Source organism: Siphateles boraxobius, unplaced genomic scaffold, assembly GCF_051911475.1.
Source record: "Siphateles boraxobius isolate OS27281-9 unplaced genomic scaffold, OSU_SipBor_1 25, whole genome shotgun sequence".
Lineage (NCBI taxonomy): Eukaryota > Metazoa > Chordata > Actinopteri > Cypriniformes > Leuciscidae > Siphateles > Siphateles boraxobius.
In genome coordinates this window covers 8,136,678-8,158,970 of record NW_027508866.1, presented here as the reverse complement: position 1 = coordinate 8,158,970, position 22,293 = coordinate 8,136,678, and the positions used below count along the sequence as shown (strand labels likewise).

At 38.1% G+C, this 22,293-nt stretch overlaps 1 protein-coding gene across 3 annotated transcripts in view; it reads right to left on the bottom strand.

Annotated features, from left to right (window-relative positions):
* The window catches only part of uvrag (UV radiation resistance associated gene), a 128,279-nt gene that overhangs the window by 63,534 nt on the left and 42,452 nt on the right, over window positions 1-22,293 (bottom strand). For all 3 annotated transcript variants that reach the window (XM_077242387.1, XM_077242388.1, XM_077242389.1), the window contains 4 exons: window positions 16,852-16,936; window positions 14,605-14,692; window positions 14,101-14,161; window positions 10,105-10,270 (listed from right to left, as the gene is read on the bottom strand). In XM_077242387.1, coding sequence (XP_077098502.1) covers window positions 10,105-10,270; window positions 14,101-14,161; window positions 14,605-14,692; window positions 16,852-16,936 — 400 coding nt within the window. The remainder of the gene's footprint in view (window positions 1-10,104; window positions 10,271-14,100; window positions 14,162-14,604; window positions 14,693-16,851; window positions 16,937-22,293) is intronic.

The following is a 22,293-nucleotide window of genomic DNA, read 5'->3' as shown; positions in this document are numbered from 1 at the left end:
GCGGCAATCAGCCGTGCCGCGATGGGCTAGAAGTGAAGAAATGTGGGTGCAACGTGTTGTTAGAGTCCATTGCATTTCAAGAATGCATCCAGGGGGGCCGAAAGAAGCTTCTAAGATTGCAAAGAACGTTACGGTAAAACAAAGGAAAGAGAAGAGCCAAGGGATAGTAGATTAAATATCTGCAGGTCTTGTTATTCTGGAGCAAAAAAACACCAAAAACAACAACCTCCAAACCACATCATTTGGTCACAGATGAGGCATCTCAGGTGGAGAAAGGAGGAAGGCACCGCAGGACTGTACTCCAAGACTGTCTCACTGGGAGACAATTGCTCTAATATGCAGAGAAAGAAAAGTGGAAAAAAGCAATGGTCTGGGAGGGTGGTAGCGTAATGGTCAGAGCTGCTAACCTTCAGTTTATGCTTTCAATACCATATATAACTGATCTTGGATCCGTAAATGTATTGAGATCCCATTTCTGTTCGTCCAATTAGTGCATTTTAAGTCATTTTAGATAGGAATTTTGGCTAAATAAGTAAAAGTAGTGGGGGAAAACGCTTTAACAAGAAGCAAAGAAGGTTGTATGTCGAAAATGATGGTTTTATGGCTGAATGGGGATTCGTCAGATTTCATTTACGAGACTGGTGGGTCAATATTACAGTGAATGTTCAGGTTTAATGAATGAGCCCTGTACAATTTAAGAACCTGTAAAATCAAATAAACACGGAAATGACTCAGAATGTGACATGTAATGTGGTCTGACACTGAGTTACACAATTACAGCTAATGAGGCATCCAGTGCTATATAACCATCAACTGGTGAAAAAATATTACAAGAAAATACTGGCTGTTCCAAAACCTAGTCAGCTGCCTCTCCATCTACTTTCTACATAGGTAGCATCATAGCCAAAATGGATCATTAACAGTCACTCAAGCATGCCATGCAAATTCACATGACGTGACACTCGGTATACTTTGGGGTTAGCACAGAGTTTATAATATATTCTTTATTCGTGCACAGCATAATTTTTTTTAAATGTATCTGCCCTCATAATCTTTAAAGAAAAGAACTTTCCCTCACACTTGCAGTGATCTGTAAAGGATAAATGTGATACTGACATAAAATTAGTCTAAAATTAGGAAGCATTATTTCGCTGCTTACGATATGAACAACATTTGCGTTTTGAGCACATGAGACACCCTAACATGTCTAGCTATTTAGCTCACTAGGGTTTGAAATGGAGCCATTATCATTTAAAAAAGAAACAGTATAGGAAAACAAGATCTCCAAATGCTTCACAGTTATGACACTGGGAATTTGGCCTGGCAATTCTAGATCTCAATTTATGTACACAGTAGGCTGGAAATTCAAGAATGTTGATATCAACTGGAAGGCTCTGGAGATAACACTATCATTTCAGTAAGTGAATTCATAGAAACACAAGTCACATTCTCAATAACATCTCTATAACATCTCATTTATTATGGATCGGTTATGCCTAGTCCTACAGAAACAGGTCAACTGACTGGTTATGAAAAATTACACAATAATTCTTAATTTGAGTCCAGCTAACCAACTCCATGATTCATCAAAGGTCAAGTTCATCTGCTTAAGGAAGATTTTTGGCTCTTTGATTGTGCTTCAGTGACAAATTACTAGTGATTATCACCAAAATGCTCACATTTCTCTCATCTTTATTCACAATTACTGTCCTGACAGCTTTATCATCAGATGGGTAAATCTTGGCCTGGAGTGGCCACATCATCCCGATCTGTATATACACACGCTGGGTGATCGGATGAAGCCATAAACAATGTGAGGGAGGTGAGGTCAGAGGTTGTTCCAGCTTATGGTCCACCTCACTGACACCTAGGAGGTGGCTGAATGAAGCTGAAGTAAGATGATGTTCAGATTGTGGGAACAGTAATAGTACCATTATGCACAATAGCAAGAAATGTGATCTGGTAACCAAAAGGTTGTAGGTTTGACCCTGACAAGAAGAAATCTATGATTGTGCAGTATTAAAAATTGAACTGCGAATTCCTTTTACGTTTTCAAATCAACTCCTGAATTTGAATTGCAATAGCAAGCAGGATAAAGAATTGCAATGCAAGGAAGAATAATTATATATATATATATATATATTTATTTATTTATTTATTTATTTATTTATTTATATATCATGTATTATATAAACAGTTGTAATCGAAATTCCACCCACATTGCAAATCAGGTTTATTGGCAAAATGTACAGACTTTCAGCTGTTTGCAATGAATAAATAAAACAATAAAATGTAAATAGCACAACACAACAAATGTTTCAAGTTGTTTCCTCAAATTCAACTGAAAATGCAAATTATAATGACTTCTGCGGTCTGAAAATTATTGATCCCCTTTATGGCAAGCATCTTTAGTACTTATTAGTAGAGCATCCTTTTGCTGTTGTGACCTGCTGAAAACATAGACAGTATAAGAAGTGGACAGAGCCATCTCATTGGAACTCAGTTGAGACAGTTGAAGCCAATTTTTAGCGATTTTTTAGCACTTCCGTTCCTGACGCTCAGACTCAAACCGACTCAAACTAAGCTTGATGACGTGAGCAACCTGTCTGACAGACGTAAATCTTCTAGTAGCTGTCCGTGAAAATTGGCAACGTTAATCACTTCATATGTATTCACTTGCCACATACCGAATTATTTCCAATTCCCCAAAAACGTTGTTGAAATATTTTGTCCCGTTGCTTTTATGGACTCATTATCTATGGGCTTCTCCCTTGACGGGACGTTCCCCCGATTGCCTGCGAGCTTCTCCTCCTGTCTATACGGTAATGTCTCTATTGTGCGACAAAAAGTCGCGTGGTTATGACGCAATCGTTAGCCTGTTTTTAACAAAAACGGCTTCTACGGGGCCATAACGTAAGATACAAAGTAATGGAGCCTTTTATACATTGTCGTGTTTATTTAGAAATATATAATGGACAAATGAAGTCTTTGGACGCCTCAGATGTAAAGTTATTCGCTGTAAAAGTGACGCCAAAATGAATGGGAGTCAATGGAATGCTAACAATAGGTGAAGTTCTGCTACAATGGTGGCTCCCGCGAGGCTTCAACTTCCGGCTGATGGATTACCCCCTTGGCTGAAAACGAGATGTATAAACAGACACCAGCTTCTGGCAGCGATTTCTGATGAATCTTAGCCCATTCCTCATGAGCAATGGCTACCAGTTCAGTAATATTCTAGGGTTTGCGTGCTGCAACCGCCTTCTTGCCTCCAGAGATTTTCTATGGGGTTTCAAGTCAGGTGACTGTGATGGCCACTGTAGAATCTTCGGGAATTTTTCTGCAACCAAAACTTGGTGGAATTTGAGGTATGCTTGGGATCATTGTCCTGTTGGAAGGTCCTCCAATGACACCCAAATTCAGCTTCCTCACTAACGGCATGATGTTTTCTTCAAGGATTTCCAGCAGAGGTGTAAAGTCCAGGTTCAGAAAGTAAAAGTCCTCCTCAGTATTTTGTTTCAATCACCTGGATTTGCTAATTAGCACAGTTTTTCAGCCAGGAGATGAAATCAGCTGGGTGGAATAAACATATGGCAGGACTTTTACTTTCTGACCCCTGGACTTTACACCTCTGATTTCCTGGTATATAGAAAGGAATCCATCTTGCCTTCCACACGCAGCAGGTTTCCAGTGACAGAGGACGCAAAACAGCCTCAGAGCATCACCGAGCGACCACCATACTTAACTGTAGACAGAGTGTTCTTTTCAGCATAGGTTTTATTTTTCTTCCTCCAGATATACCGCTGATCCACAGGGCCGAAAAGTTCTAGTTTTGTTTCATCGCTCCACAGTACAGAATCCTAAAACTTCTGTGTCATATTTATATGATTTTGAGCAAATTGTAGCCACTTTTGGGTCAGTAGTGGTGTACGTCTTGGAGTTCTGGCATGTGTTTTGTACATGCCTTACTGTGCAAGCTGAAACCTCAGTACCTGTTGTCACCAAGTTGTTGCAGATCTTTTGCAGTCACTCAAGGGTTTTTCTGCACCTGCCCTCTCAGAAATCTGTTTGCAGCCGTTGATAGCTTCCTTTTTCTGCCCCATCTAGGTAATGTAACCACTGTTCCTTTAACTTTGAACTTGCAAACTATGCTTCCAACGGTGTCTCTAGGAACATTTAGTGTCTTTGCTATATTTTTGTACCCTGTTCCAGATTTGTGAAAGGCGATGAAATCTTCTCTTAACTTTTTGGACCATTCTTTTGACATATTTATAAAATGCAGTCAAACGTGACACTCAGCAAACCTAGCCAGTTCAGATATTTAATGTGTTCTAGCTTAAGCACACCTGGTGCAACTAATGAAGCCCTTGATCAGTTGCATCAGGTATGCTTGAGACAACACCTGTTTTGCAGAATTTACCTGTTGTGAGGTATTCTAATTCAGGAGGTTGAATAATTTTGAGACTGCAGATGTCATTAAAAGTTGCTTTTTCAGTTGGATTTGGATAGTTGGATAGTTGAGCTATTTCAATTACTTTTGTTTGATTTGTTCATTGAAAAATAACGGATGGATGGATGGATGGATGGATAGATAGATTCATTGAATTTCTAACATAACATTTCAAATTCAACTTCCTGTGAGGTGATCAATACCTTTCAAACACACATTCATGAATTGAAAGGGAGCCAAATCTTCAATTCTGAATTTTGCCTAGCCCAGTGTTGAGTGAAAACCTGTCATAAGCATACTTCAAGTTGCTTTGGATAAAAGTATCTGTTAAGTGACTACTTGCGTCTAAGCTAAAAAATGACAGCTTGATTCGCACTGTTTGGCTGTGGAGCACAGGCTACAAAGAAATGTCATTCAGTAAGCGCAGTTATGAGGACCTCCGGTGCTTCATCCCAAACTGGAGGAGATTAATGAGCTGCCTAGACTGCAGCTCAGAGAATACACACTATACAAACCAAAGACCCTGCTAAAACAGAGAGATAGACATATGAATGCCAGACCCAACAGGCCATGAGAGAGATAGAGAAGATGATTTAAAAAGCATTTGTCAAGCGTAAGGCTGACAGAATTTTAAACAATGACACTTTGGGGCTGATTACAGCTCATATTGCTGTAAGTTATGGTGTGTGGAGGTCACAGGGTCAAGGTAGGAGTGGTGATAATAGGATCTGGTGCAGGCCTGGCTCGTGCGGAGTTAATTACGAGGGCCACATAGGTCCCTCTGTTCTGCTTCTCCTTGTAACTCATACCTAAATGAGTTTTGGAGTCCGACTTCTGAAGGCTCAGACCTTCATCTTCTCAACGGCACCTGATTCATCTGCAAACACACATACATGGGGCAGTTTAAACAGCTGAGCGGCTTCACCTCCTGCTCAGCTGCTGCTAATGGCCGTGTGCTGGCCGGCCCTCACACAAACAAGCGTACATTCACAAACACACATTCTAAGGGTCAGGAAGAGTGTGTCCTGATTGTTGTTTGACTTTCATAACAGCGCTGTCTCCAGGGAGTCGCTGTGACTGGCAGAAATGGGAGGTGGGCGGACGAATGTACTGTCTGTGAACTTTGTTAAAGCTTCTACCACACTGGCGCTCTGCAGAAAGGCGGACTATTGTTTTACATTAAAGTGGCTGAAAATCACAGAAAATCTAGAGATCTTTACATCAATGTTGAACGCAACAAATCGAAAAGCTTTGTGGGGGACGTGTGTGCTAGACATAACTGAAAATGGGAAATGTGCGAGGCCTAATCTGAGCCAGCCGCAGCTAAAGGGATGTGGTCATTTCTACTGCTGGAGGACTTGACAGATAAATCAGATGCTATTTTGGGATCTTTTTAAATATTTGGTCTATGTAGCAGAGTCGATGTTCTAGCTAACTAAAAGTACTGACACTATTGGTTTAAAGGGATAGTTCACCCAGAAATGAAAATTCAGTAATCATTTAAATCACCCTCATGTCGTTCCAAACCTGAATGTCTTTCTTACTTCCAGCAAACACAGGAAATATTTTTAAAGAAATGTCATACAGGTTTTCAACAACGTGAGCTAACATAAATGATGACAGAAGGCTTGTTTTGGGGGTCAACTATTCCCTTTAACTAAATGTTTCGAAGCCTAATCGTTGAGCTGCTTTCAAAACTGTAGCAAGCTTTTAGATGCATTTATTATAAAATTATGTGTAGTTTACCATTTAAGCTAAAACTCTAAATTAGATGCATTTAGAAAAAAATGCTAAATTGCAGAATAAAATAAATAAAACGTTTCTAAAGCTATTGTCCCCTTGTCCGGGGAAGGCAAGATTTTTGTTAATATTTGTGAAAAAAGGCTGCATTTAAAAAAAAATCTAAAAGATCAAAAATGCAAGTAAACACAGTAATGTGAAATATTATTACAGTAAAATAATTGTTTTCTAATAAAACATGTAAAAATTTATTTTATTCCTATGATGGCAAAGCTGAAATTTCAGAATCATTACTCCAGTCTTCAGTGTCACAAGATTCTTCAGAAATCATTCTAATATGATGATTTGCTGCTCAAGAAACATTTCTTATTATAATCAACGTTAAAAACAGTTGTGAAGCTTTAATGTTTTTTTGTGGAAACTGTGAAGCATTTCTTACAGGATTCTTTGACGAACAAAGTTCAAAAGAACATCATTTATTTAAAATAGAACATTTTTGTAACATTATAAATGTCTTTAGTCACATTTTTTTGTATTATTTAATGTATCCTTGCTGAATAAAATTATTTCTTTAAATCATACTGACACCAAACTTTTAAAAGGTACTGTATTATTAAAGGTACAATATGCAAGATTTTTGTAATAAAATATTCAATAACAACTTTTACAGTGTGATATATTTCATGCAGTTGTGTACTAACATTATCCCAAAAGTTCCCAAGGATTTGTAAATTAAGAGAAATTCCAATTTGTAATAATGGCTCGTCCCTGGTCATTGTCGCCTATCAATGATGTAATATCCGCGCTATCCTCAGTTTCCGCTTACAGAAACCATAGGGAAAATACATAGATGCCTCATTAACGGCCATTTCATTGGGCCGGTATACGTAAGCTGCCCCAATGAGGAATCTATACAAATCTATGATACAATATCTCACACAATATTTCACACCACCGTTGTGTCGTTCAGTCATCATGGTTCACGATTATAGATTGCCGATTACAGAAAATCTCAAAAACCATAAACATAGATCAACTTAGGCAAGCAGGCTTTGGGAAAATGGAGAAATTAAAAAAAGGATCAATATCGGCGTGGCGTTTTCAGGATGGAGAGCTCGCGACAAACTTGGACTTGATCTGTCCATAGAGACTCCGCTCTTGCATGTTTTAATAGACCGGTAAGCAAATAAATATTTATTTATTGTACACATACAATAGTTATATTGCACTTTATATGTACTTCAGTAACACATTTTATCAAGTCAGGTGACCAAGTCTATGCAGTGAAAATAAGTATGTGTTGCACAAAAATATTTAGCCATTACTTGCAAATACTGTGGGTTTGTTCAAATGTACTTCTAGTATGATTGTTTTAAACGTGAAAAACTGTGCAGCATTAACTCACCAAATCATTTGAAAAATAATCAAATATTAGTAACAGGCTAATATAGCATTACATTTTACGTTCCTGGCAGCTAATTCATTACGATGACATAACATAGTGTGATCAAACGTACAGGTAATACAAAAGCTAATTTATTAGCTGATATATAATTTATATGATTCGTGATTTCTATACATCTCCGGATGGTGAAAAAGACATCTCCCATCGTTCCACTTATATAGCGAGTGGCGTCATCAAGCGTCATCAAGCTTCGTCTTTGTTATTGTTGTGAAAATGCGACCTCTGGCGGCGAAAAAATTACATATTGTAGCTTTAATATCATTACTATTATTATTATTATTAGATAGATATCTTTGGTTGTACATTGCATCTCACTGTTTATGTAATTGTGTTGTATCACCTGTTTTTCAAAAGTGTTCCAATCAGATCACAAGGTTCCTGTAGCACAAACAATACAGCATGACGCTTAAAATGACAACATCATGGGTTGGGTTTCAAGGGAGTGAATAAACAGATTTTGTTTTTTAAATATGCAATGTACGTAACATAGGATAAAAATGTCTGCCAAATGCCATCGTAGCAAATCATTTCAATCAAGTAATTTCCGAGTACATGTGTGCAGCTTTAGCGTGAGTAGAAGAAGGGAAGAGGAGAAGAGCTGGCACAATCCAGGATTATTCTTTCTGCCCCCCTCTCTCTCACCTCTTCATCTTCTTCCTCCTCATTTATAAGCTGTTGAAATCAGCCATTAATCCTACATCAAAAGCAGAGAAAGGCATCTCGACCCGTCACTCAAAAGGGGGCCCATCTGATTATAACAATCCAATTTTATTGCGAGTTTCATTAAGGGGCTTTTCACCATGTGCGGAATGCAGGAATGCGATACCTCTCTGGGCATGTGCACCACAGACATGTAATCAGCACACACCAGCAGCCTCGCTTCTTGGATCGCTCATGCTTAGTTACAGCACCAAAACACAGAAAAACAATAATTTCAACAGGGTAGCCGGCGCCGTAATTTCAGTGCCCACACATTCTGGCATTAAAATGCCAGGGACTTCAGACCCCAAAGGCCAACCCTGAAGAATATGTATCCGTCTTCATGGCAAATACAGCATAGCATGCACACAAAAAGTCAAATTACAAGTATCTTAAGACACGGTAGGGCAAAATCACACCCTGAGGATGCAATTTAACATGAAACTATGAAGATTAGGGGGACAAGACTGCATTCATGGTGGTGGTTTCAAAAATTGCGTAAAAATCTCATGAGATGATGAAATGTTACTCTAGCTGCTAGAGTTATAAACATGGACTTAAGATGGATATTAAAAGTAAAACTGTTTACCAACAGACTTGGAGGAACAGAATGAACCTTTCAAGCATTAACACAATCATATTGCCATCTCCAAATAACAACAATGCACCTATGACTCATGGGTTAATGAAAATGTCATCATGATGTCGTCATTACAAGAAGAAGTAAATAGTCAAAGCCATGGCCTAGTGGTAGATGCCAACACGTTGAGTTGTGGTGCTCATTCAGACAACACAAGTTTGAGTCTGGTTTGCAAAAATTCTAGGACGCATCACACTGATAGATGACTTTGAATTCTTGACACTTAATCTTTCATGTTGGAAATTGTTTATTTGATAAGTATTTTATCAGAAAATGTTTGAATAAAACGTTGAAAAGATTAACTGGCAAAAGTTACGGTTATTATTTATTAGAAAATAATCGATGGATTAATTGACTAATCGAAAAAAATAATCAATATATTTGTTAGTTGCAGCCCTAAAAAATTCCCTATCACTTCCTGCCCTTTTTTTTACAATCAATAAATGTGACAAAAAGGCACTTTTTTATTAAAAAAAAAGTAAAAGTAACAGTACAAACAACTTAAATACAAAAAAAAATACTGAAGAATTTTTAAAAAGCTATAAATCTATTTCAATTCCCATAAGTGGAGCACATCTGCCACTTAGGCAAAATGTGTCAATTAGTAAGATACACAAATAAATTATACAAAAACTTAAGCAAGCAAGAGTCCCTCTTTCGAGGATGTTATTTATCTCCCATGCTGCAACAGACTGTAAATCTACAGAGAAGGAGGATGAGAGAAAAAGATGAAAGAAAATAGACTTAAAGAGGAATGGATGAAAGGGAGGCAAGGGGCTCAGGGGGACAGGGCTGGCACATGAAAGCCAGAATCCTGTGGCGCTTAAGTAGCGTTTAATTCAAGAAGGGCCTTAAACCACCCCTGAACACACATATTGAACCAGACAGGTGTACAAATTACACACATCCATGAACCGCAGGTACAAAAAGATGCATAAATATCCCTCTTTGTTAAGGGATGAAAGTCTTTAGAGCGTAATGCATAAGATAAATCAATTGGTTTGTTTTTGATGCTTTTCTGCTTAAAACTGTTAATAAAAAGTAGGGAAAAAAAGATTTACAGATTTGTGAAAAACAGTTCAAATAATCAGTGAGCAATACAAACATTCTTACTCTCGCTCCTTCTCTGTGAGTTTGTCGGTGATGGTGTCTTTGATGGTGGAACGGGAACCCTTGTGGATGACTGGATACCTGAGCGGAATCTGCAGGAAGCGAGACATCATCAGCACCAGGTGTGCCGTGTAACCCAGAGCCACTGCAATACTACCATCATCCTTTGCTGCAGAAGAAAACACAGAAAAACATATGTAAATTTTAAAGAATGTAAAATGAAGTACAAATAAAACTCAAAGACGACAGTAAACGAGTGAATCTCATAAAATAAGCTCCCGGCCAGTCATATTTAACCAGAATCAAAAAGGGATTAAATATTTTATTTAAAAAAAAAAATGAGACCGTTTTAGAACCATTAAGATTTTTCTGCATTGTGACATTTCCCACTCATATGCCTCTGCATTAAAAATTTATTTTTATTACAGATTTTATATATAATAAAATATTCAAAACAAAACATTAATTCACTACAACAAACAATTTCAATTCTGAATATTAAACAAAATTGTAATAACATTGGCATCTAATAATTAATATAATAAAATTTAGATTTTTTTTAAGAGAGCATTAAATAAATGTCACAGTGCAAAAAATATTAGCAAAAAATGGTTCTTTATTCTTTTATACAGTGCTACAACCTTCATTTCAGTTGAGGTCAAAAGTTGCACATTCTGATTTAAAGGATGAGTCACAACAATTGAAGTTAATTCACTCCAATCCGAAGTTGTAAATCAGAGGCCATTTGTTAAGTTGATGGAAGCTGATGAAGGCCATTCATTTTGTCTCCTTAGGCCCCTTGAGTTATAGGGAGCCGCATAATAACCTAATACTATGCAAAAGTTCAGTTCACCTCAGCGATGCCCTTTCCTGATGGGGTCAAAGGCATCACCAGAGGCTAAAAGCTACTCTGAAAACAAGGATCGGCTTAATGTTAGTGTTCTGTCTTCAAATGTGTATAATCACACTCCAACGTGAGCATTTCCTAAATAATTATAGGCAATCTAAATCACTCTGATGGCCCCATTTCAGTCTGAACAACAGCCTTTTGGGGCATTTCTAGCAAATTCAAATAAAAAGCCCGAATGCCAAGCAAAAAATATTTAGTTGCTAAGCAACTGAAAGGACAAGTCAACTAGTAATTACGTGTTTTGAAAAAAAATGCAAAAAGCTTTTTTTCTAACACACACACACTTCTGCTTTATCATAAACATGCATCCAAACTACATTTCCCAGAACACCCCTTAATCTACACATGCTCTACATGTACTCACTACATTTCAGCTTACAGAACGTTTCCAGACTAGAACAGCCACGCATTTTCAGATGAAAACAACTCGCTGTGGACAAAGACCATATCACTTATGGAAAGCTGTGTGAGACTTATTTTCTATAATTATTTTGTATAAGCTGTGTTAGACTTATTTTCTATAATTATTTTGTATAAGCTGTGTTAGACTTATTTTGCTCTTCTGGCTGGACTTCCATCATGTGCAACTAAACCTCTACAAATGATCCAGAATGCTGCAGCCCGTCTTGTCTTCAACGAGCCCAAAAAGGGCCCACGTCACTCCTCTCCTCATCTCTCTCCACTGGCTACCACTCGCTGCTCGCTTCGAGTTCAAGGCATTGACGCTTGCTTACAGATCGACCAAAGGCTCAGCTTCCTCCAACTTTCACTCGCTCCTACCAGTCTACATCCCTACCAGAAGCCTACGATCGGTCAATGAGTGACGGCTCGTGGTACCATCTCAGAGAGCCACAAAATCACTCTCCTTCACGCTTCCATGCTGGTGGAATGATCTCCCCACCCTCGTCCGGAATGCAGAATCCCTGACATCATTCAAAAGACAACTGAAAACTCATCTCTTCCATGAGCACTTAAAGGGATAGTTCACCCAAAAATGTAAAATGAGCTAGATCACTCCTCCATAGGCTTCTGAATGGATTGAAACTTGTTCCACAAAAAGTTATTAAAGACATCGTTAACATAGTCCGAGTGACTACAGTGGCCCAATCTTAAATCAAGCGACGAGAATACTTTTTGTGCGCAACAACAAACAAAAATAACAACTTTATTTCAACTATTCATTTCCTTCTCTGTAGGCCTCTAGTCAGTTAACGTAGTGTGATTGGGTAGAGCTACGTCACACGTAGGCTCACTATTGGCCGACGCTGGTCATGTGGGTGATGCGTGTGACGTACAACAACAGAAGCGTACGCTGTTACACTAGTGAACTGACTCAAGGCCCACAGAGAAGGAAATGAATAGTTGAAATAAAGTCGTTATTTTTGTTTTTTTTTGCGCACAAAAAGTATTCTCATCGCTTGATAAACTTAAGATTGAGCCACTGTAGTCACTTGGACTATTTTAACGATGTCTTTAATAACTTTTCGGGGAAAAAGTTTCAATCCCTTAGAAGCCTATGGAGGAGTGATCCCGCTCTCAGATTTAATCAAAAATATCTTAATTTGTGTTACGAAGATGAACGAAGGTCTTACGGGGTTGGAACAACATGGGGCGAGTAAATACTGACAGAATTTTCATTTTTTTGGGTGAACTATCCCATTAGCATATGAAAAAAAAATTGGGTTCTTTGGGTTCTCTGAGCAATGCCTGAACTTTGTATTTTGAGCACTTCTTGCATTGTCTTTGCCTCTTTACAATGACTTGACTTGTCTTTAGTCCTCAGTTGTAAGTCGCTTTGGATAAAAGCATCTGCTAAATGACTAAATGTGAATGTATAAGAAATAAGTTGTATATGCATGAGTTGTCATTTTGTGCTTTCAAAATGCATGAATGAGAAAACTGGCAAGCAATAGCCACATATGAGAAGGACTGCATATGCATGTATGTGAATATGCGTTTTGTTGCGTGCGCGGTTCAACCTGGCTTCCATTAACCTCTGTTCTTTTGAAGTCATGCCTCCCTTGCCTGAAAAAAGCCAAACCTGATTCTCTGCGACACATACAGTGCTGCCTAAAGGACACATGGGAAATTAGATGAATAACTCTCCCCACAGCCAGAACAACAAAGGACATCACTTGTACCCATCACACACAATTCATTTTCCGTATTAAAAACCCCAAATGCCTAACTATAGGGAACTGGGAGATGAATGCCCTAATAAAATCCTTTTCTCTCATATACTGCGAGAAGTCAGAAGGTCCGACCACGGTTCTTGCTGTGTGAATAACTGACTAGAGTGAGCTCACTCTTAACCACAAGCTGAAGGGTTCCATGGACACAGGGCTTCATTGATCAGAACAGAGGAGGATGATTGATTGATGGCCTCGAGCCTGTGATCCACAGCCAGGATGAAGAAACCCAGAAATCGAGAGAATTACAGCCAGTGAGGCAGAACTGACAGGGGATTCAAGAGCTCCTCGCCAGATGAGTCTAGGCTCGCTGTATCTGATTCTGAACTGATTTCATTCAGAGAGTGACAGTGGACCAGAGTTAACAATGCAAAGAAATCTGACAAACATTTTTGACTTTATTAATGGATGATATACTGTTATACGATTTAATGACACCAAATTAGACATTTAAATCCCCAAAATTCATGGAAAGTTTCTCAAAATTCACTCAAAAGCCTCTGAAATTACTGATATGAGCTATGACAGTTAAACACTGTATTTTATGTACAATTTGAGAGGAGGGTTGTACTGTATCTTTAGGTTGCTTGGAAATAAAAACCACACAACAGTCCTAAAAACCGTAGCATGATTTGACACTTCATTCATGTCCACAGCACAACTTGTGAACATTATTAAAAACTCACTCAATATATTTGAGAAGGGAAAATGTGAGCTTTGTCGAGCAGTTTGAAGATTTTTTTTTTTACTCAAGTGAGAGCGAACACTAAAAAATATAAAGTAAAAAAAACAAAAAATATTGCCAAATTACTTGGTTAATTAGTAAATCAGTCTGTCACAACTCAGGATACCAAATTCAAATGTTTCTCAGGTATGTTTAATTGCCAAATCAAAACTTACCTTGAAAGTCTTCAGAATTGGGCAGTTTAACACCACAAATCACATAATCGTTCTGATTGTTCTGCAAACAGAAAAAGAAAACAGCAGAAAAGCAGTTGTGAGCACAGCATTCTGGAACAGCATGAGCAGCCGATAAATCAAATCCTTCATACATCGACTGAAAAAGCTTGGCAGAGGATAGTTTGGTCTGAATGTGGTTTTCTGCTCATTTTCAGTGGCTTTATTTTGTAAACTGATTTGACTGGCAGTGGGACTCTGTGGGTACCAGGCAGCGTACACACTGAACAGTAGTTCTAGGTCATCCTGAAATGGTGAGAAACCAAAACTTGTTAAAAGCCAGTAACGGAAAGCCAGTCCGCAAAGACCCAGACCTCTAATATTCCCAGCATGCCACACGCTCCAGCTATCAGCACAACATGAGAAAGACAGGAAGCTGCATTATGAGTGTTTTTGCTGAGTGTGTTTGAGGTGTGACATTGTTTGTGTGTGGAGTTAAACACTCACCACATCAATGGGATAAATGTAGGAAAGCTCTGATATAAGCTGACGACAGCGGAAGGTGAGCTGGGCGTTAGACTTCAGAAACAGCTCTCTGTTGAAGAACAAACACAAAACTTCAAGATCTTTCTCTCCATATTTAAATTAAGTGTAAACAGACATATATTATATGTATTATTATCAGTAAAATAACAATATAATAATAATAAATTATTAATCTTTATTTACTCATATATTATTATATAATACATTAATAATCATATTTATTTATTTGTTTATCTCCATTTGTAGTAATTTATAAATTATTATTATTAGTTATATTATTACTATTATAACCATAATAATAATAACGTATAAAATAATTTTAATATATAAATAAAAATAAATATAAATATTAGTAATAATAATAATTGTTGCTGTTGTTATTATTATTATTATATCATTATATAAAATGAATACATATAATATACTGGGAAACCTGTGTGTTCATACATCCACTAAAACAAACAAATGTCGGACCATTTGGTTAAAAGTTACTGAAAAAAATTGGCAACAAAAATCAAGCTCTGATGACATTTGTGTGCCGATGTCACTTGGTTTGATATTTATATTTATCGAATAAAATGAAATTCGCATGTCTTAATTACGATTTTAGTGTCAAAAGTTACTTAATACTTTTTGGAGCCACTGAATAACCAGCAAAAGAAAGTTAATAGAGACGAAAGAGAAAAACAACAAGAAGAGGAAAGAGAAGAAGAATTAATTGCAATGTTTATATTGGCTTCAGGAAGTTCACTTGGCTAATGGTGCTCTGAATCATCTCTCCAGTAATGGTAAGAGCTACTCAATTATCATAACTGCCAAATTACAATGAACTTCCTCAACTCTGATCCCATCCTCCAATGGTACAACCAACCCTAATCAGAACACATCTGTCAAGTAAGGGACACACCATTACCTCAGGACGGGCACAGCTAAACCAAGACCTGTCTAGGTGAGGTGCAAGGGGTTGAAAAAATGTTTACTTCTCATGTTCAGCTTTCAGCTACTGGTTCTATGACTGGAGGAGAAAGATGAAGAGTAATGATAGAGGATAATGTGGTGTTCATTTACAGTCATGAGGAGGAGGCAGAAAGGAAATAATGATGAGGTATGAAGGATTTCCCTTCCTTACTGGACTATAGCTTCCATGTGGGTCCACCAGGCCTGCTCTACACCACCCAAAATCTGGTCAAAACAACCACTGTTAAACTGTGAACATAACTTGATCTTTCTTTACTGGAAGTGGGTATCCGATGTGCAAAAAAAGCATGAGGTGCGAATCAACGCCCAGAGACATCTGTCTGAATGTGTATGGCTGCAGTGAGGGTGCTTTAAGGGGGGTGAATTAAAATGTTATTTATATTTAATAATAAATATTAATATAGCGCCGTTATTCACTTGAAGTCAGTTCAGTTCAGTAACTGTGTAAAGTTCAATTCACCTATAAGTCAGTTCAATGTTGATTCGATTCAATTGATTCAGTTATAAAGCAACTCTGCACAAAACAGTGGTCATCATTCTGCTCAATTCAGATCAAGTTTTGTTCCCATCCAATAGTGATAAACCCAGACTAGCCATAGGCGACAGTGGCAAGGGACCCAAACTCCATGGGGTGACATATGGAGAAATAACCTTGGGAGAAACCAGGCTCAGCCAGTTCTCCTATGGACAAATGAAGGAACATGGTGTAATTTATGAATATATAAATAATATATAAACTGGGTTGAAAGATCGGTTTCCCCTCTATAGAATAATGCAATCTATAAAAAAGATTGCCAAAAATACAAAATAAATATCAATGTTTACGGCAGTATTACCCGAGACCTGACAACTCTGCTTCAAACAAGAGGCAGATGAACACCACCAGACATACAAATGCATTATTTCAGAGGTCAGCCCACTGTGTGTGACCCTTTGGGTCGTGTCAAACCCATTAGGGTTGGCACATCATAATCTGCTTATTGTCACACTATGCAATTTGAGTAGGTGGGAAAACACAAATATATCCAGCATGCCCTCAGTCTGCTTGAGTTCACCGTATATAATCTCCCAAAGCGCTCGGAAAAACCGACAGAATGAAGGAGCGCCCAGTTCTGCGGCCCATCATGGTAATGTCTGACAGATGTGAGACCATTGGACTCGAGGGTAGAAAACGAGGGATGAAAACGAGAAAAGAGATGGACGGATAATTGCAGGTTGACAATCACTCACCTTTTGGCAGTGCATTCCTTCTGCAACTCCGTCAAAGACTTGCGTTCAGACTCCAAACCCTGGTCCTTGGTAGACGACGCCTCCTCTAAGGAGAAGAACACAGACAGGTGGAGAGAATAAAAGAGACAGAAAAGACGGGAATGAGGTTATTGAACAGGTAGTCTCGTGTGTTTGTACAGGTGGGTAGGAGTGTCTCATTTTGATAGCAGTCTATTAAATTGTGCTGTCATAAAACAGAGTCTTTCATCATTATAAAAACATTTCCTCTACAGGCAACATAAAACTAATTGAGATTCAAAAAATGCTTGTAGGGTTTTTTTTTTTTACAGAAATACAACTGCTCAGAATTATAATAAAAAGATGAGACCATATAATCAAAAACACTCCCAACATGAAATTTGGATAACGATTCCCGGGAACAGGATAAGACACGCTTAGATTACAAAAGGTCTGACTGGTTTCAATGATGAAATCCTGCAATTTCACGATCTGAAATACTTCTTGTGTTGTGATTGAACTTGAGCACATTTATGGATGTTCCTTTGAGAACTTTGACCTTGTGAACTTGTATTAAAATATAAAAATTAAAAATATGTATATATATATCCTATTCACTTGATTTTTCCGTTTCATCTCATTCATGGTACACTAATCAAGTATACTAAATGTTGTTAAAACATTATTGGGAGTAAAATGGTAGGCTGTGGTGGAAACGATTCCATAACTGAGGTAAATTTATGTACAAATTTGTAGGAATAATTTTCACAAAGAAAAGGAAAAGGGTAACCTGTTAGTTCTAATAAAAATCAACCTTCTGGCACATAAAAGTGCCTAAAGTTCAACACACCCTGAAACGGAGCTCAAAGAAATAAAAATGCACATTAAAATCCCTAAATTTCAAATGTACAAAATAATATTGTCTTTAACTGCCTCTCTGTGCAAAACTCCAATATGTTTGCGTACATTCAAGGAAAATAGAACAGTAAATCTCCATCTGATTTGCTGGAAAGACACACTGCCCAGATTTACTGGATCTAAGGGTTTTGCTGATGGTGTTCAAGAGACATTTTCCAACCCGGCCTGCATGGCCACACCACCCTCATGTCATCAAAGCATCAGCCAGGAGTGTGTGTGCGTGTGCGTGTGCGTGTGCGTGTGCGTGCGTGCGTGCGTGCGTGCGTGCGTGCGTGTGTGTGTGTGTGTGTGTGTGAGTTGCTGTGGAATGCAAGTGTCAGCCCCACTTCTCTGCAATACGCTTGTGGTTCATTATTTCAGACACAATATTCACAGAAGAGGGAAAATGGAGATCGAGACAGAAAGCAAGAGATCAATGAGTGAGAAATGAAGAGAGGAGGAGATTTTAAATTCTCTCTATAGATGGATCAAAAGGAGGATAGGCAGTGATGTGCCTCAGGTCCCTATAAGATCAAATCATACAGTACATACATACATATACTGTATATAAATATACATGAACTAGCATTCAAAATTTTGGGATCAGAAAGATTAATACTTTTCAGAAAGGACACATTAAATTAATCAAAAGTGAATGTAAGGACAGTTACAATGTTTCAAAAGATTTCTGTTTCAAATAAATGATGTTCTTTTGAAATTTCTATTCAGCAAAGAATCTTGAAAAAAAGCATCATGGTTTCCACAAAAATATGAAGAAGTTTTTTCAATGTTAATAATAAGACATGTTTCTTCAAATCGGCATATTAGAATGATTTCTGAAGGATCATGTGACACTGAAGACTGGAGTAATGATGCTGAATATTCAGCTTTGACATCACTGGAATAAATAATATTTTAAAAGATATTAAAATAGAAAATTGTAATAATATATTAGTAATGTAATAATGTTTTACTCTACCAAATGCAGCCTTGGTGACCATGAGAAGTTTCAAAAACATTAAAACTGACAATATATGGAAGAGACCTGCATGAAATTTGTTTTTAAAAATACTATTTATTTATTTTTCCACAGAAGAAAGTAACAGGGGATCGGAATGTCATTAGGGAGAGTAAGCGAAGACAATTTTCATTTCTGGGTGAACCATTCCTTTAAAGAGTTGATTCTTGTCTGTTCTTTTCCACTTCACTTACATAAAATGAGAAGATGAGGGAAGATGAGAGTGGAAAGAGAAAATCAAAGCAGACTGTCTGGTAGAAAAAGGCAAAACTCTTTTGTTCGGACTCGCACTTGTAAAAACAGAGAGTTTCTGCTTTATAATATACCTCACATTCTCTTCTCTTTTATAGCTCTGTGGGATCTTTTTGTCAATGCAATACATCCTGGGCCCTGGTGCTGTCTTTCTGAAGACATTGGAGGTGTGAACCAGGGAAATTGAAAGAGAGATCATTGTCGCTGGAGCAAAGCGGTCCCACATGCAAAGCCTTGAACCTCTCATTAGGATAAGACAGCAGGAAAAAGAAAAAGAGCCAGAGGCAGAGAAAAAGACTGAAAGGTCTAAATGCTTTTGTTCTCTACTTGTTCTCTTTAAATGATCCCCTATGACACACTCTGCTTCAGTAATATCGCCTCTCTCGACCATCAGAGTTGTCAGCACCAGGTTAAGGGCTCCTCTTCGCCGCCCACACCCTTCCTAAAGACTACTGGCAGGAAGTCATCTGCGTTTGCTCGGGAGAAAGCCGAGGTTAAAGGAACAGTTCACCCAGTAATATAAATTCTGTCATCATTCACTCACCCTCATTCCTGCTGTGACACCTGTGAAGACATTTTGATGTAAGTTTCAGTTGTTTTTATCCCTACAATGTTAATGGGGATCAAAACAACCCTGGAGTTGACCCATCAATCATAAATTACTTGCACGCAGACAAAATGCAATAAACACTGTTATGTTATCTTGTGTTCAGGCATTTCAGAATGACCAAAACTATATCTGAGATGCTGTGAGATTTCTTTTCTAATCACATGATCTCTTGAGGAAAAGTCTTTTTTGGTTTATGCCCATGTCTTCCTAATGGGATTTTTTATGCACATTTTGCGATATCCAAAAATGTACATACAAATAGGTGGATGGAAATATAGAGATTGACTTCCATTGTACGTAAAATAGTACACTGACATAGTCACACTATATCTATTATGTTCCACAGACACAGTCTTGGTAATGAATATTACAGATGGAATTATTCATTGACAAAGCTTTTTTTTTGGCCCGCCAATGATAGAGACATCCTGGCATGAGCAATAACTGCTATGAAAGCTAGACCACAGGAAACATGGTGAAGCCAGCAGGTGTTTCGTTTTCTAATGACCAAAAGGACTAGTAAAAGTGTCCACTCACTCTGTACCACTTTTTTTTCTGTAGAACTTCACATTTTCTCCTTCGTTTGTAGAGTCCCTCCGCATCTGACGTTTACAGGCCCACGGTCCAGAGCGCAACTACCGATCATAACAACGTCAAATGGCTTTTATGAGCATAATTTACAACATGTGCACGGACGTGATGAGAAATTAGAGCGAGGGAAACGGTGACAGGAGGCTTGACCCTGCAAAGCTTTATTCTGTGCTTCAATGGAAACGAGGAAGCGCTCAGTGACCAGAACCGACGGGGGAGTGCGAGAGCGCATGACTGCAGCTTTGTACATTAAACAGAGATGAGACGTGGTTACACTTAAGTCATTTTGTGCAATTTCTGGCAATCTCCCTTTGTAAGTGGGATAAACTACGGTAGTTTTAGGAGGCTTTCATGCTGTTTCACGGAGTGCTGGACCGGTTAGTATCAGAGCAAATAAGCACTGACTGACAATAGCTTAAAGGAGCATTAGTGTTTAAATGAAATTTAGGTGTGGGGGATTTGTTATCGGGAATAAAGTCAGGAATTAACTGAGAGGGAAATGAAGGGAAAGAAAAAAAGTTGGAATCTGTTGTTTTTCTCATCTCTCTCCCAGAAGAGAGCGCTTTTCTCCCTTTTCCTTGCTAATAATAACCCTTTGAACATATTTTACTGAAAAGATGTTTACAAAGAAATCGAAAACATTATATATTATAATATTATATGTTAACAATAAATAGAAAAAAATCACACATCCCAAAAAAGTGCATAAGATATCATTTCAAAAACATGTCCAGTGGCAGTTTGCAAAAAAAAATTTTATTGCAACATTAAGGTCATCCAACTGTTAACTAAAATCAGAAGTATTAAAAGTAATTTTCAGTAATAGAAATAAAATTAAATGTAAATATTAGATGAAAAATGTAAACTTAAAAAACAAATTTGAAATGTTGCCTTGGCAACTAACTGAAATATATAAGTTTAAGCTATAGTACTAAAATTACTAAAACCAAAATTAATAATAAATTAAGATATATATTATACATATACACTCACCTAAAGGATTATTAGGAACACCTGTTCAATTTCTCATTAATGCATTATCTAATCAACCAATCACATGGCAGTTGCTTCAATGCATTTAGGGGTGTGGTCCTGGTCAAGACAATCTCCTGAACTCCAAACTGAATGTCAGAATGGGAAAGAAAGGTGATTTAAGCAATTTTGAGCATGGCATGGTTGTTGGTGCCAGACGGGCCGGTCTGAGTATTTTACAATCTGCTCAGTTACTGGGATTTTCACCCAAACCATTTCTAGGGTTTACAAAGAATGGTGTGAAAAGGGAAAAACCTCCAGTATGCTGCAGTCCTGTGGGCGAAATGCCTTGTTGATGCTAGAGGTCAGAGGAGAATGGGCCGACTGATTCAAGCTGATAGAAGAGCAACTTTGATTGAAATAACCACTCGTTACAACCGAGGTATGCAGCAAAGCATTTATGAAGCCACAACACGCACAACCTTGAGGCGGATGGGCTACAACTGCAGAAGACCCCAACGGGTACAGCTCATCTCCACTACAAATAGGAAAAAAAGGCTACAATTTGTAAGAGCTCACCAAAACTGGACAGTTGAAGACTGGAAAAAAGTTGCCTGGTCTGATGAGTCTCGATTTCTGTTGAGACATTCAGGTGGTAGAGTCAGAATTTGGCGTAAACAGAATGAGAACATGGATCCATCATGCCTTGTTACCACTGTGCAGGCTGGTGGTGGTGGTGTAATGGTGTGGGGGATGTTTTCTTGGCACACTTTAGGCCCCTTAGTGCCAATTGGGCAGCGTTTAAATGCCACGGCCTACCTGAGCATTGTTTCTGACCATGTCCATCCCTTTATGGCCACCATGTACCCATCCTCTGATGGCTACTTCCAGCAGGATAATGCACCATGTCACAAAGCTCGAATCATTTCAAATTGGTTTCTTGAACATGACAATGAGTTCACTGTACTAAAATGGCCCCCACAGTCACCAGATCTCAACCCAATAGACCATCTTTGGGATGTGGTGGAACGGGAGCTTCGTGCCCTGGATGTGCATCCCACAAATCTCCATCAACTGCAAGATGCTATCCTATCAATATGGGCCA